At 47.2% G+C, this 16467-nt stretch overlaps 3 protein-coding genes across 3 annotated transcripts in view; 2 read left to right on the top strand and 1 right to left on the bottom strand.

Moving 5' to 3' along the window:
* Positions 1–16467, top strand: part of C12.1 (spliceosome-associated protein CWC15) — a 385811-nt gene that overhangs the window by 251690 nt on the left and 117654 nt on the right. The window lies entirely within an intron of this gene.
* The window catches only part of LOC144170808 (retinal guanylyl cyclase 1), a 220827-nt gene that overhangs the window by 154667 nt on the left and 49693 nt on the right, over positions 1–16467 (bottom strand). The gene's annotated exons all lie outside the window — the stretch shown is intronic.
* On the top strand, positions 1069–1809 carry LOC144170963 (uncharacterized). The gene has a single exon (XM_077700951.1). The coding sequence runs from the start codon at positions 1069–1071 to the stop codon at positions 1747–1749; it is 681 nt and encodes a 226-aa protein (XP_077557077.1). The 3' UTR covers positions 1750–1809.

The raw sequence follows: 16467 nt of genomic DNA, 5'->3' as shown, positions 1-16467 counted from the left end.
CTTTAAAGCGCTGCTCACGGTATTCCGATGCTTTCGTGCCTTGCTTAAAGCGTTTATTGAAATATATCATTATCAGCTTGGTGACTGCATGCTTTTGAAAGAAAAATGAACCTCTAAAATGCGAAGTTGCGATTTAAAAGCACCGTTCACAGACCGTTAGGACTTACAGTTCTGCTGTGTGTTCAGCATCTCGTCACGCCACATAAGAGAGACATCTCATGCATATATTTATTTCACGGCACTAACTGTAAGAACAAATTCAAAGTGTCGCCATTCTCTGCAATACAGGCATAATAATAAATAGTGATTAATATAACCCACCCGGGAAACAGCACCAAGTAGTGAGAGGAAAAACAGGTTGCCAGAACTAAAAACACGTGCAACAGGTAAAGGTACCAGAACCAAACAAAGAATTTATCCTTCATAGTAATGGAAAACGCAGAGAATCCAAAAGAATCAGACATTTGTATTTTTATTTGTGCCTATGGCCTCCTAAGACTGCATATGAAGTAGCAGTCATACGAAAAATATCAGCTATAATAAAACGTAGACACTGGGACACTCGCGAGTGTTCACGACCACAATTTTTGCAGATACTTTTTTACTGCCGCAATTTCTTGTCGCAGTAAACAGTAAACGCTTGCGCACTTTTTACCAAAAAGGCTTTGATGGACTCGCTTAATTATACATTAACCCCAATGAGGTCTATTGCCTCTCGTCAACTACTAATCAGTAGCGCAAAACCCTTAAGATAAATAAATAAATAAAATATTTTCTATTGGCCCCTGGCAAGCATGCAATTTCCCAAGGAGCCGGGTTAGCTTCACAAAACGTTGGCTTCCCAGTAAAGGCGAAGGGCCAGGCGGGGAGATTTTAGGTACGTGTACGTAGTGAGCCGACAGGTTCCAGGCTCCACCATGGCACGCAATTACACATATTCCGCAGACAATGCGAACACGCTATTATAAGAAACAGGCAAGCAGTTAACGCTTCTTGTGGGCGAGATAATGGCGACACATTAGAGAGTCCCATAAGGCAGCGCGACAACATTTGTGGGACTACGTGCACATGCAAGATATAAGAATATGGCTCAAAACCATTAATGAAAAGCTAGATCAGGTTCTGGAAGTGAAAGCAACGGTCGAAAACATTGAGGATTCGCTGCAGTTCATGAGTGAGCAGTGTGACCAACTCCTGGCCCGTACAGAGCAAAATGAACGGGCCGTCAAAGACATTCATCGCAGGCTAAACAAACTTGAAACTCGAGATAAAGAAATCGCTAAACTTGAATCTGTAGTTGACAATCTAGAGTGGAGGAGCCGACAACCGAACCTAGAATTTCATGGATTGGAAGTGACAAAGAATGAGGACTTGCTGGCTAAAATAAATGCGCTAACGGAGAAACTCGAGGTTCCACCCCTTTCGAAGGATGATGTAGTGACAATTCACCACCTACCAGCGAGGCGAGATAACATACCGGGCATAATCTGCTGCTTTGCCAAGCTTGCAGATCGAGAGAACTGGTGGCAAAACCGAAAGAAGCTTCTACGCTCCGATGACAGCCCATTCATACTAGAAAACTTGACACGAAGAACCCGTGATCTGCTTTTCGAGACCAAAAACTGGGCGAAAGAGGCACATTTTAAGTATGTGTGGCACAACAACGGACGAGTGCTTGTAAGGAAGGCGGACCGAGACAAAGTTGCAGTTGTCACGTGTGTTGGTGACTTAAGCAAGCTGGTCTCGTAACTTAGCTAAGCAAAATTAATGAACATGCCAAATAAACCTCTTGAATCGTATATTTTGCCCCATGACTTTGAAACTGCTTTAGGGAGGACATATTTGAAATCCTTCAAATGTTTTCATCTGAATGTGCAATCTATTACAAGTAAGGAGTCTAACCTAACTTTTTTGTTTCAGCAAGTAGGGCATGACTTTGATGTCATAATGTTAAGCGAAACGTGGTCAACCGATGAATCAAATGTTTTCCGTCTTCCGTGTTACAAGACATTCTATATGAATCGCACATGCAGTCGTGGTGGCGGTGTTTGTATTTTAGTAAAACAAGGTTTCAATTGCGAATTGATACAAGAATTTTGTGTAGTCAAAAACGACTGTGAATTCCTCTGTGTTAAAGTAGATGGTATAATACTTGCTGTCTGCTATCGACCCCCGAGCGGGATGATACCACCTTTTCTTGATTTTCTTGAGTTATTCCTGGATTTTGTAGATAGAAATAGGTTTGACGTCATCTTAGGTGGCGATTTGAATATAAACATGATCGGGCACAATTCCACACAAACCAAATTAGATGTGCTGTTAACCTCTAGTGGTCTTTCAAATGTGATCAACCTTTCTAACAGAATAACGCCAACTTCATCGTCATTGATCGATCTTTTCATAAGGAACATAAGTTCCGACAAATTAAGAAGTGCGGTAATTGCAGCGGAAATAAGTGATCACTTGCCGTTATTTGTACGCTCGTTAAAAAATATGCCACTCAAAAAACATCAAAGAACACACCCATTTCAATGCATAAATGAAAAAAACCTTTCTCTATTCAGCGAAAAAATTTCGAGTGCAGTTTGCGAGAGTGTACTTAGAAAAAGTGATGCAAACAGGGCGTACGACGAATTCATGAAAATCCTCAAGCCTATTTACTCCGCATGTTTTCCTTTTGTGCTCCCGAAACAGAAACGAAAGATTCGAAAGCCCTGGATTAATTCTGAACTTGGCGCGAGAATACGAAAGAAAAATGTCTTGTACAACGAATTTATTAGAACAAGAAATCCAGTTTTGTTAAAGTAATTCAAAGTTTTCCGGAACCATTTATATAAAGACTTAAAAAAAGCTCGATGTGACTATTACAGTAACATGTTCACATACGGCAACAATGTGGAAAAAATGAAATTCTCTATTAAAACGGAGTATTCCCCAAGCCACTACTCACACCATTAAGCAAAACGGCATCGAACTTTCAGGAAAGCCGCTTGCCGATGCCTTCAACCGTTATTTTATTGACGTTGTACGAAGTGGGAATGTACAAAACGACCTTGAAAACTTGCGGTACGTAGATAACTCCATATTTCTTGATCCTGTAAGCTACCGTGAAGTAAGTGGTGCAGTGTTAGGGTTCAACAATAGCAGCACGCTTGATATCGATGACATACAAGTAAAACCCTTAAAATACGTTATCTCTTTTTTGACACCATACATTGCTCACACATTTAATTTATCTAGTAGCCAAGGTGTTTTTCCTTCAAAAATGCAGACCGCTCGGGTGACAGTGCTTCATAAAAAGGGAGACAAAAATGATATGGGAAATTACCGACCAGTTTCTATACTTCCAGTACTCTCAAAATCACTTGAAAAACTTTTTCTAAAGCGCTTGACCAGATTCGACCAAAAACATACCATAATAGTCGACTGTCAATATGGCTTTCGTCAGGCCTTTGGAACGGAGCTTGCGCTTATAGATCAAAAAGAATATATCTTGTCTCAATTAAACCGAGGAAACATGGTACTCGGTCTATTTATTGATTTAACAAAAGCATTCGACCATATCAACCACAATTTGCTAGTACGGAAGCTAGAGCACTACGGTATACGTGGTGTGGCAGCCTCCTTCATTAAATCTTACCTCAAAGATTGTAATCAAATCGTAGCCTTGGATGCGTTTTCGTCAGAACCTTGTCGAGTAAAAAGTGGGGTACCGCAGGGCAGCACTCTGGGACCCTTTCTTTTTAATATCTACGTAAACGATATTATTGGCGTATCATCATGCGCTAAGTTTATCATCTATTCCGATGACACGAGTATATTCTTCCATGGTAAAACGGCGCATGAATTAATTGTAAATGCAAACTCAACTTTGCGAAAACTAGAATCATGGACAGAGCAAAATAGTTTAAAGATTAGCGGTCCAAAGACGAAAGCAATATTGTTCCGCGCCAGAAATAAGCCAGTAATAATTGACAATGTTATTTCTTTAAAGGAGCCATGAAGAGAAAACAAAAGTTTGTTTTATTCGATAGATTAGGTGTTTCATAGTACCCCAAGCGCTTTCCCGGAAGCAAATGATGCTTTATTCACTGAGAAATAAGGCAATTTAAGCCAAAATTTTAATTTCCCGCTAAAATTGCACATTTCGTCACGTCAACAATGGCGTCATACGAGCCGGTCCATGAAACAGATACTTAGTATGTCGACTCCATATAGCACCCACACGCGGGAGTCGACCGAGACGGCGGCCATTTTAAAAATACTAGTAAAACCTAGTGCACCCGCAGCCCTAGTCATCGAATCCCCTCATCCGGAGAACAAAACTCTCGCCGAGGAGCTCGGGCTTGCATTTAACAACCTCACACCACTTGAACGCTCAATGCTTCTAAGTGCACGAGCGGCAAGAGTTGTGGGATACGCGGTGGACGGGAAAGCGACCATTCCGCGATATCCACAACAGACGAACGCCCAGCCGTCGGCACCGCTGCCTCGTCAGCCCCGTCGCGACGGACGAATACAGACTGGTACGTATGGGCCGTATTTTCAATTTCAATAGCAGTATCGCTTCTGCCAGTTGGCCGGTGTCGTGTATGGAAAGCCGTTCGCTCGAGCTCTCTGATCCGACCAGAAAGATTCGAGCGTCAATGCGCGGTGTGTACTGCATTTTTTTTCCCCAAGGTCAGAGCGCTTTGAAAGGCGATTTGACGAAGTCGGCGACGAGCGCCAGCATGTCCGGGTCCCTGCCGTAATCACTTCCTCGGAAATGAAGCGAGCACACTCGTACTTCCTTTAGCTCTCTTTCTCCTCCGTTTGCAAAGTTCACAAAACGTAGCCACTTGCTTCGCCGAGGTTCGTCGTTGGGCAGCACATGAAAGGAGATCTCACCAGCGGGGATGTCGCACTCCCTCGACGATTTGCCCGTACTACAGGGGCATTTCAAAACACAGCAACGAAATTTCATTGTAAAGTACTCGAACAAACTGAAGTTTTCAGTGGTTGTAAACTGTAAACGAGCTCGTAACGACAGCAGCAAGCCAACACGACCTCCATACCGAAACCTGTGCGACGAGTGGCCCTATATATCTCGTTGCTGCTCTGTGTTCCTTACTCCCCTTGTTTCTATTTTTACCTTTGCTAGTTGGCGATATGACGGCCAACCTCCTGTGAAGGGATTACGATACCAAGCAAGGTCGCGGCTGTGCGTGCTGGGACGGTTCGTTGGCCCCGAAGAGCCTTGAACCCGAAAATTCGTCTGCGCGATGGTGGCGACGGCGAGATGTCGAGTTCGGCTGGCGGTAGTTTCGTACGCATTGGCATACACGCTTGCGTGTTCGTTCGGAACTTCAACCGTTTACTCCACCGTTCTTTGTCATAAAAAGAATGTGCAGTATGTTTCACGGGCATTTAGCTCGCTATGCAAACTGTAAGCCCTGCCTAACATGCGTTTGCTTTTGCCGGCCTCCGCCAATCGCAGAGCATTCTCGAGTGACATCACAGGTTCTGTTTCGGAAAATGAGCTGGTGGGTCGCATGGTCATTTCCTTTTTTCCTAATTATGTAGCTTATTTGAGCGAAGTTTGCGTTATAAGTGGTGTCGTTATGGTTCTAACGAGGCAATCTTTCGAATGAACCAAACTTGTGTTTTCTCTTCATGGCTCCTTTAAACTCTGCTCAAGTGGAGATAGTACCGTCAGTAAAAACATTCGGAGTCATATTTCATGAACATTTATCCTGGGATGAGCACGTAACATTACTCGCAAAAAAAATTGTCTCAAATAGTTGGCCTTCTATACCGCCATAAACATATTCTACCGCCTAAAATTATATTGCTCATATATAACACATTGTTATTGCCATTTGGTCTGGGGAACAACTACTCAGGAAAACTTGCAAAAAATTCACCGGCTACAGAAAAAGGTCATTAGAATGCTAGAAAACATTTCTTTCCATCACCACACACAACCTTTTTTCGAAAAATACAATGTATTGCCGGTAACCGCAATATTCGACTACCGTCTGTGTAAGGTTTATAAACAAGAAGTGAAAAATGGGCAGATCTTTCCACAACACGCGACACACAGAACATTGGAGCGTTTTAACATACAGGACATCTTACGGACAACAAATGCTCGAAAACCAATTACCAAGAATGCTCAACACATTTCTTTCTAGAAACACAGCATTAGAAGGTATCACCTTTAGGAATCTGCGCAATTTCTTTATCTCCTCCTGAGGATGTTGTTTGGTGGTGTATTTTGATGTGTGATTGATTGTTTTTTTTTTCTCCTTGTAGAGGTTCCTTGCATTTTATGCTCTTAGGTTGCCACTGACAAAAGCGGTAAATATATGTCTTTCCGTTGTGTTTAATGATCTTTTTATGCAATAGCCGAGCCCGCACTTTCTGTGGTTGTTTTCCCTGTGTCACTGTATTTTAGTGATTTTCTACTGTATTTTAATGATGTTCCTGTGTCACTATATTTTAATGATTTCCTACAAACCCGATTGCTGTAACGAACAGTATTGTTTGATTTTCGGACAACGTTTCCTAATGCTGTTCAAGCGGCCAGTGGTGGAAAGGGGTGGGGGGGTGGGGGGAGGGTCTGACGCTCCGTCAAGCTGACAGTCGGCTTTTTATGCGGACCTCCAGCATCATGTATTTACTTTATGCGAATAAAGATCACCTTCCCTTCACTTCGCTTCACTTCACTTCACTTCATTTTAGCATCTTAAACACGCAGTCGAGCACAATTTCACCAGTGCCGCCACAGGTGCACAATAGAACTTGACATTGCTCTGCTTTGCATCCAAACACTTCACAACCAGGCACCAGGTTATGGGGAATGCTACTAGAGTACAATTAACTGCAGGCCTGTTTCACAATCCGCCACGTGCCATGAGAGAGGTTAAAAATATTTATACCGCCTATATGCTCGCAGATTACACCGCATACGTGAATACAACATGGCATTACACATTTTATCTGGCTCATTACAACAAAAAGAATTACAGTACCATCTGTTTTTAAGAAGCACATCAATTGGCACACTGGCATATTTGCAAGCTGTGCTTAATCTGAAAACAAGGGCTCCGAAAAAGAAAAGGGCTCCGAAAAGGCTCCGAAAAAGTCGGGGTGCATTGCATTTACAGCGGGTGCATCTATTTACCACAATGCAAGTACACATTTGGCCAGAAAAAGCACCCGACAATAGTTTTCCATTTTTAGGCGTTACACTAAGTACCCACGAGTTTATAACGCAGAGCAAGAGAGCCATCCTTGCTGAGGACGCTATGAGAGTAATTGACAACGTAGGTCCCGACACGGTTTTGTTCCATCAAAGTCACTCCAGCAATACGCAACGCGTACGGTGACAAACAACCACATTTAGCATGACTTCTCCCTCTGGCAATCTTCATATTGTAAAAAGGGTTTTCGTGGATTAGTGCTTCACAGTTTTAGAGCTAACAGCAACGATAATTTTTGAGTAGATTTTAGAGGCTGGACCCTGTTGTGAGCGGTTTTAGCGAGGTGAGGCACGTGAGAGATAAAACTCCCGCTGCTCCTTGCGTCAAAGCTAAGCTTATCAGTTGTCACGCCTTATTTAATGCCGAGACTTGCATTCGATTACCGGGTACTAATAGCAAGGTTCAAAAGATGGAATATTATCTCATGCCACTAGCCGAGCGCATGGGACAAGCCCGCTGAGACGACGAGAAACATTTCATGCCCTCCTCCCTCACCACTTGTAGTGGTTTACAACAGCTTTTCTGAACATCCACTTTCGCAGGGCGAGAGGGCTACCAATTTTTAGGGGCGAAACATCTTAGAGGTTGGCGCTGTCTGCGTCTCCTGTCACCGTCTCGTGTGTTCACGGCACTAAGACACCGGGGCACTGGTTTCCCAACGCCTCGCGTTAGAACGTCGCAGCTTCGTGGGCAAAAACTCGCACTAAAAGAACACACCGGGACACTCGTTTTCCGACGCCTCGCGCTAGAACGCTTCGTGCTTCAAAGACACGAGACTTTTACAGCAAAGCTGTATACCTCTACCTGAACTGGGCACGATGTACGACTTAGAAGCGCAGGAGCCTCATCAAGAGCATTAGGACAAAGGAGAAGAACCCAAGATATACATTATGCATATTGACTGGGATTAGCTACGCGATTTCTGATTGTATATAATAAATGTACATATGTATATAACTTTTTTTAATTGCGGAAGTTTGCTATTCAGCATAAGGGAAATTAAATGTACAGATACACTCCGGATTCCCGAAGGAATCGGAGCAGGGGGCCATGATGTGGACCTTGTATCCACGCCATGAAGTCTGGCGGACGACCGGGGCGCGGGCCGCAGGTGGCGATGTGCACAGCGCGTAGGCTTCGCAGAGCAGGGCAACTCCACACCAGGTGCTCTGCTGTAGCCTGGTCAACTGGAGCGGGGCAAAAGGGGCACGTGGAGTTGAACGGGGCATGGTATTGAGGGGGCCAGGACCTCGTCACAGCTGGCGTGAGGGCGACTCCCAAGCGAAGACGTCTGAGCAGGACCTTATCTTGGCGAGACAACCGGCCAAGGAGATCCGTACCGCGCGGGGGTATGAGCGCGCGCGCGGTGCGCCGTAGACGTTCTTTTTCACTGGCAAGGGCGAACAGCGTTCGACGAAGGTGCAAGGGGAGCTGGATATTGCACCCGCACGGGGTGTGTTCCGGCATCTGCAGCCTGCATTGCGGGGTGGCTATTCCGTTGGCGCCATGGCACGCGCACACGACATGGATAAGTGTCCACTATGTCCTGGATTTCTAGCAGAAGTTCGTTGGACGTGAGAGTTTTGCGAAGCTCTCGTACAGCTGCCGACGAATCAGTGTAAAATCGTCTTCTGTCTCTCATGGACTATTGGCAGCGATTTTGCTGTGGGAAACACCGGTGCAAACTGCATGCTTCGCCCCTTCCCAGGTTTCAAGTTAGTTGAAATGACCCTGGATGTTTTTTTTAAGGAATATATCTAGAGAAGCTCAAAAGTCGGCCTCGGAGTTTTTGTTCTTGTTGGCTGTGCCACGAGACGGCCTAACCCACTTCTGTTCGTCATGCAGGATTTCGTCTGCGCTATCTCCTGCGTGCTGGCCCACGTTCTTCTGGGCCCAGTATCAGCCGTCCACGTGAACTACTCTTTCCCGGCAAGGCTTGTCCCCTTGGGCGACCAGCGCCTCCTTGCAGCGTTGGCCACCGCAGTTTCTACGGCGCTGGAACCTGGAAACTGGGCGCTCCAAAGGGAAATCAAGGCCACACCGTCATCGACTTCATCAGGCGCACCGTGTATAAATCGCCCCCGCCAGCCTGGCGCGCTCTGTGGGCTCGGTGGCTGTGCCACGACACGGTCTACCCCACTTTTGTTCGTCATGCAGGTCAGTCGCCAGTATTGCCTTTTCACTAAAAAATCAAGTAATCGATGCCTTATTCAGTTACCGAGCCCTCAGTGCTGTGTTTGTATTGTGTCTAACTGTATGAACATTGTTTTTCCTCTGCTGCTGATATTATCAAGTGACATCGAAACTAACCCAGGACCTCCCACCCTAGAAGACATTCTAAATGAACTTAAAAACTTGTCTTCCGGTCAAGCCCAGCTTATTGGTGACATGCAGAGCCTAAAATGCCAGCTCTCCAACACCGATAAAGTAATCTCTGTAAAAGGCAAAAGAATCGACAGCTTAGAATCACACTACCATCAGGTTCAAACACTCCGAACGGAATTAGACAAGGTAACAACCATCACCTCCCAGACTGCTAGCCAGGTCTCGGTACTGGAGGTTCGGCTGGACGACGCGGAGAACCGTTCCCGACGGAACAACTTGGTGTTTTACGGAATAGCGGACGACACGCCATCCGAGACCTGTATACGCACAGTCTGAGAAGCTAATCACTGTGTTCTGCAGGGACCACTTCAAAATATCTATTGAATCAAAGGAAATTGAGCATGCCCACCGTTTTGGTCGCCACTCGCCAGACCGGCGCCGGCCCGTAATAGTAAAGTTAACCTCTTTCAAAACCAAGGAAGCGGTCCTTGCTAATGGTCCTCAACTTAAAAATACCGATTTCAGCATTGGGGAAGATTTCTCGCCGCAAGTCCGGAACGCGCGGAAGCATCTTCTCACCTTTGCTAAAGAAAAATCGGGTCCTTTCCTTCTACGGTACAAAACATTGTTTATGGGCTCTAAACGCTACGTTTTCGACGATACAACTGGAACTGTCGAAGAAAAATCGTAGCAACCCCCTTCCCGCCCCAGATTGTTAAATGGTTCCGTTCTTGGTCACAAAGCCAATCTCTGTTTTTCGGTTATATTCATAAACATTCGCAGCTTTCTTTCTAAACGCGACCACGTGTCGAACGTTGTATCTTCATCCAGTAGCAGTTTACTTATACTAACCGAAACGTGGTTGACTCCTGACGTCTCCGACGGCGAAGTTTTGGCCGACTTGCCCAACTTTAATCTCTTTAGCTAGGATCGTCCCGGCACACGTGGCGGGGGCGTTCTCATTGCTGTAAACAAGCAACTTTCATGCTCTGTATATATTGTTGCGTCTGCACAGCCGTAGATGGCTGCCGACGATTTATTGCAGCTGAAGAGGTAGGAACACGAGCAGTAGCTGGCGTCGGAGAGAGCAGAGGTTAGCGCTCGACGCGTGAGGCGCGCTCGTGCCACAAAACCCAGTGCCTTTCTCGGGCGCACATCATCGTTGTTATCTTCTTCCCCCCTTAGATGACACTACTTGGAACGAAGTCTCCATAGCGGTCCGGAGGCCGCCTAGCCTCGGGTGGTCGCAGTTGCCGGGTAGTCCTTGCTTGAGACGTCGAGGTCGATGGTTGCGAGGAAACGTCTGGAGTATCCAGCGAGTCCAGTAGCAGTGGAACAGCAGAGCTAGACGGCGTATCTTGCGTTGTGTCAGCGAAATCGTCTGCTGTGCTCCAGTTCGTGGACGTCCTGCTCTGGCTCGCTTGCCTGATGTCGGTGAGATGACGGCGAACCTTTCGTGGTCCGAAGCGGCGCAGAAGTTCTCCTTCAATCCAATCTGGCTTTCTCAAGAACTGTCGTATGAGCACCCTTTTCCTTCGGCGAAACGACGTGATTCTTTCGGTGTCCGCTGGTGATAAGAGGTCTGCGTTTTTTAGATGCCACGCATCTCTAACTCGCCTTGTCCCGCGTCGTTGTCGCGGCGTAGTCCGCATCCTCGGCGCGGCAGCTGTGCGCTCCGCCGCTTAGGCTGCGTGGATGGGCCTCCTCGTCGAGGAGGAACACCCAGGCACAGCAGCGCCATCTGTGCGTCAGCGCGGTCAGCTCGCTCCCGTCGCCGTGCCAGCTGTGCGTTAGCGCGCAGCTTGCGCTCGCGCTTGCGCTCGGTTAACAAATGCGCATGCGCTGCTATGCGCTGCTATGCGCTACTCTCTCTTATTCCGCTGCATATAAACGCGCTAAGTGCGCCGCTCCACTAAGTCGTTCCGCCGCCGTCGCTCCGATGACATCGTCCGATGATTTAAATAACGCAACGGCAACACCCGATGCGTCGCATCTACCCCATGGTTCCCCTCGCTGGAAGATGGTGAAAATTTTTCTCTTGCTTGAGCAGATCGAGGGGACATAAAATTTCGCGGCCAAACATCGCTCTCGCCGGTGTCATTCATGTGGCTGTGTGCGCCGTCGTGTGCTGCCGATACAGGAACCTTGCAAGTAGGCACTGTGTGGAGCAGTGTTTATCCATTAAGAGGGCTCTCTTCAGTCCTGCCACGTATCGTTCTGCTTGCCCGTTTGTTGCAGGGTGATACGCTGGTGACGTCATAGCTTGTATGCCATCCTATGCGTAGAACTGCTTTATCTCGCTTGAAATAAAGGATTTTCCGTTGTCCGAGACGACTTTTCGTGGTATGCTGAACGTAGCGAAGAGACTCCGGAGTACGTCAATGACAACTGCGGATGTTGTCTGGGTGGCGTGACGGACTTCTACCCACTTGGTGTAAGCGTCCACAACAACCAAGTAGGTGCGCCCGAGTAGTGGTCCCGCGAAGTCAACATGCAGTGTGTGCCATGGTGTCTGGGGACGGTCCCAAGTGGGAATCGGAGCTTTTGGTGGGCTCTTCTGCATTGATTGGCATGCAGAGCACTGCCTCCCCGTCTCTTCAATCTCTTCAATCCGTTCTTTTTGTCGATTTTTTGTCGATCTTGTCGATTCCAGTTATCTCTATTCCCAAATGAGGAAACCAGTTTCGTCCGACGAGGTAACATCCTGATCCCTTGATTACGCAAGTGGTAATGTCAAAGTCTTGTCCTTGTGCGATACTTCTACCGTGGCACAGCCGAGCACTGAAAGAGACTGGCCTGACCATGTGCGTAGGAGAATGTTGTTCATCTGAAGCCGAGGTGGGTCATTAGTGACTCTGAACGTTGCCTCACTGATAACAGTGCAGGCTGCACCTGAGTCGGCTTCGAAAGTCAACGATTTGCCGTGTACGCGTAGCTGCATCATGACCTTCTGGGTGCTCGGTCTGTCCATTAAGGCGTTGAGCTCATAAAGCGCCTTGCTTGGCGACTCTTGAGAAGTCGTGTCCTGGGCTGAGGCTGTTGTCAAAATTCCTTCACGGGGATATTCGATACTGCTGTTCCCCTTCGTTCTTGCCTCTTTCCGCTTTTTCATTTTTTGATACACGCTTTTTCGATGTGGCCGCGTTTCTTGCAGTAGTTGCAGGAAGCTGTCTGGAACTTGCAAGTGTCCGGACTATGTTGTGCGTCACAACGCCAACAACGTTGGTTCTTCTTCTCGACGTAGCTACTGGAGCGACCTGTCCTTCCCGTATTGTAGGTACTTCTACTGGCTTTGTGGATCTCTCTCCATTCCGCCTTCACGTTTTTCTGGTCTTCAGCGGCGTTTTCAGCCCTCAATTCGAAGTCAAAAGCTTTCTTGAACGTCAAGTCCTTTTCTGCTAATAGCCGTTCTTGGACCTGCTCGTTCAGAAGACCACAGACAAAACGATCACGCAACATTACGTCCAGTGGTATCATTGACGGATTCGCAGCCGTATCTCTGCTGGTGCCAAAATTACAATCCGTTGCTAGTTTCTTGAGCGCTGCCACGTAATCACTGACCATTTCGTTGTGCCTTTGGTCCCGTCGTTGGAAGCGTGCCCTGCAGAATACTTCAGAAGGTTGCGGGTCAAAGTGAGCCTTGAGCACCTCAACGATTTCATCTTAGTCCACTTCGCTGGGCTGCTTGGGTTGAACGAGGGCACAGACGATGTCGTATGACTGCTCCCCGCACACCGTTATCAGGTGAGCGCGTTCCTTTGAAGCGTCCTTGATGTCGTTGGCTCCGAAGAAGAACTGCAGCCTTACATACCAGGATCTCCAGGAGCCGGAACTTCGGCTGAATTCGAGTAGCTGACCGAAGTCGCACGTCGCCATGCCGTTCCGTTTTTTTAAATGCGGAGCATTTCTTAGGCTCGCCTGGTCCTCCATCGTTGATGGCGGCGCCGTCCACACGCTCACTCCGCATGCGCGTCGAGTCGACGCGCAGGTGCGCGTCTCTCCCCCGTACCCTCCTCGCTCTCAACAACAGGTGCGGCGGTGCGGGAGGAGCGCGTGTACCCCGTGCGCTCCGTCGCTCTCAACAACAGCTGCGGCGGTGCGGGGGGAGCGCGTCTTTGCGCGCATGCGTCGTAGCTACCCGTGCGCTGTGTCGCGCTCAACAGTAACGGCGGCAGGGCGTATACACGTGATAACGGCGTGGTGGGTGCGTGGAAAGTTCGCGCGCTTGTGTACGGAAGTGTGCGCATGCGTGTCTCTCCCCCGTACTCCTCTCCCTCGAACGCGGGCGGTGTGTATATAAGCGGCGGAGTGCGCGTTAGGAATTCAGTCAAGGGCATCTTTGCTTGGCTTTCGCTTGACTTGACTTTTTGCTTGACTCGAGTAGATGCGATGGAAGCAACGTCTTCACCAGTTACGCAATCGCACGACCGCTCCTCAAAGACCCCTTGACAGGGCACTTTAGCGACCACAAAGCACTCATCCTCTCCGTCCGAAACAACGACGGCACCAAGCAATAAAGACAGACTTGAACTTTACACTCCCTGCCTTCACTTCTCCTTCACTCAATAAATAAGAATAATAAAGACGAAATAACAATTAAGCATTCCCAAACCATACCCAATTACGCAACATTCACGCGATACCCGCACCACTCTGCGACGCCTTTACTCGAGTTCCCCCCGTGGGAAGATGCGGGCGGGTTTTTGAAGTCGGTGACCTGCCGGTGAAGTGCCGGTGATTCCGCAGTCTTCCTCGTCGCCAAATTGCTGCGTCTGCACAGCCGTGGATGGCTGCCGACGATTTATTAAAACTCAAGAGGTAGGAACATGGGCAGAAGGTCGGGCGTCGGAGAGAGCAGTGGCCAGCGTTCGACGCTTGAGGCGCGCTCGTGCCACACAACCCAGTGCCTTTCTTGCGCGCACATCGTCGTTGTCGTCTTCTGGCGACATGTCAGCTATCAAAATAGCCTCTGAACTAGGATCTCTCGTTCCGCACCACAGTCGGTGCTCTCAGGTGTTTGTTACAGGCCCTCTAGAAGCAGTCCAGATTTCTTTCGCGAACTTAACAATCTTTTAACCAATATGCTGAAGAAAACCCCAAATTCTCGCGTCCTTCTCTTTGGGTACTTTAACTTTCCGAACATCGATTGGACGAACCTAACCTCATCATCACCCAACGCAAAAGAAGCTAACGAATTTTCTTGAAGTCTGCCTAAACTTTAATCTCACTCAGCTGATACCCCACCCTACACGAGTCACTTCCGATACCGCCAATATTCTTGACTTAGTATTAACAGCGGATCCAGGCAGCCTGTCTTCCATAAAATATCTAGATGAAATAAGTGATCACAAAGTCATTCACGCTAATTTTGCCTTTGTTCCTGAAATACGTCAAGCTTGCAGTAAAAAAATTCGACTATATGATAAAGGGAACTATGAAGCCATCATTCGTGAACTTGATGCCTTTCTTCCGTCGTTTGAGGGCGGTTTTAGGGATCGATCTATTAACGAAAACTGGTTGCTCTTCAAAACCAAATGTACTGGTTAGCTGATGAATTCATCCCTAAGGTAACTTTCCGTCCCACCCTCCAAAAACTCTGGTTTACGAAGTCATTAAAAACACTTGAAAGCAAGAAGAAGCGCCTTTCTCGTGTCTCGAAGACTAGAAACAGTGTTCGCGCATGGGAAAAATACAACATTGCAGAAAAAGCATATTTAAGAAATGTGCGCAATGCCAAGTACTCATTTTCTCCCACTGAGCTGCCTAAAATCCTCGCTGATTCACCCAAACGTTTTAGGCAAATTCTAAACCCTCATGACACCCTCCCCACCCCCCCCCCCCCCCTGTATCGTTAGTAATCAGTGTGGTCAAGAAGCAAGTAGTTCAGAAAGTCCAATATGTTTAATGTAGCCTTGCATTCTGTCTTTGCGAACGAACCTGACCCTACTGAAAATGAACTGTTCTCTGTTAGTCTGACTGAAATGCCACCCATATGCATAAGCTTCTCTGGTATCCTGTCCTTAATGGAAAAAATGAAGTTGTCATCTTCTACTGGTACGGACAAAATAAATACCAAGCTTTTAAAAAACACAAAGCACATATCTGCTGGAAGTGCGGGAAGGTCATTCCAGTTCACAAATTAGGTAACAGAGACTGTCCGCTAAATTACCGCCCCATATCACTAACCAGTGTGTTGTGCAAACTCATAGAACATATCATATACTTTCAAATCATGCATTTCCTTGATTCCAACAGCTTTTTTAATCGCTCACAACATGGATTTCGAAAAGGCCTTTTATGCGAAACCAAACTAGCCTTTTTCCTTCATGACCTGCATACTAACCTCGACACTAACCTACAAACAGATGCAATCTTTCTTGACTTCACCAAGGCGTTTGATAAAGTACCCCACAAGCCCCTACTCATGAAGCATTCTCAACTGAATCTGCCACTCGACGTTCTAAATTGGATTGCCCAATTTCTGACTAACCGCTCTCAATTTGTTTCCCTTAACAATGTCCAGTCTAACTCGCTTCCTGTAACGTCCGGTGTACCGCAGGGATTTGTCCTCGGCCGACTTTTATGTAGGCAGTTGCGAGACTCCGCCTAAAAAAACGGCCCGCACCTGGACCCCCCCCCCCCCCCCCTGCTTTGGATCGTGCGTACCGTGGCGCCCTGCGGCCGCCGCATGCACTATCCAAAAAACAAACTAATTATTCAAACTGACAATTTAACGTAGAATTTTGTTTTAAAGTGCATAATTCTTTAATTTTGTGCTTTTGTAAACTCCGGTTTTTAGGTTGCTATTGTTTCTGCGTCCGCACATCTGCTTGTTCCGGGCACTCCGTCACAACATGGGTCCGACCTGAAGTACTAAATTTGCAGTTATCTTTTGGCC

Source organism: Haemaphysalis longicornis, unplaced genomic scaffold, assembly GCF_048455015.1.
Source record: "Haemaphysalis longicornis isolate Haplotype H1 unplaced genomic scaffold, Haemaphysalis longicornis Haplotype H1 scaffold_2, whole genome shotgun sequence".
Lineage (NCBI taxonomy): Eukaryota > Metazoa > Arthropoda > Arachnida > Ixodida > Ixodidae > Haemaphysalis > Haemaphysalis longicornis.
This window is presented reverse-complemented; position numbering and strand designations above follow the sequence as displayed.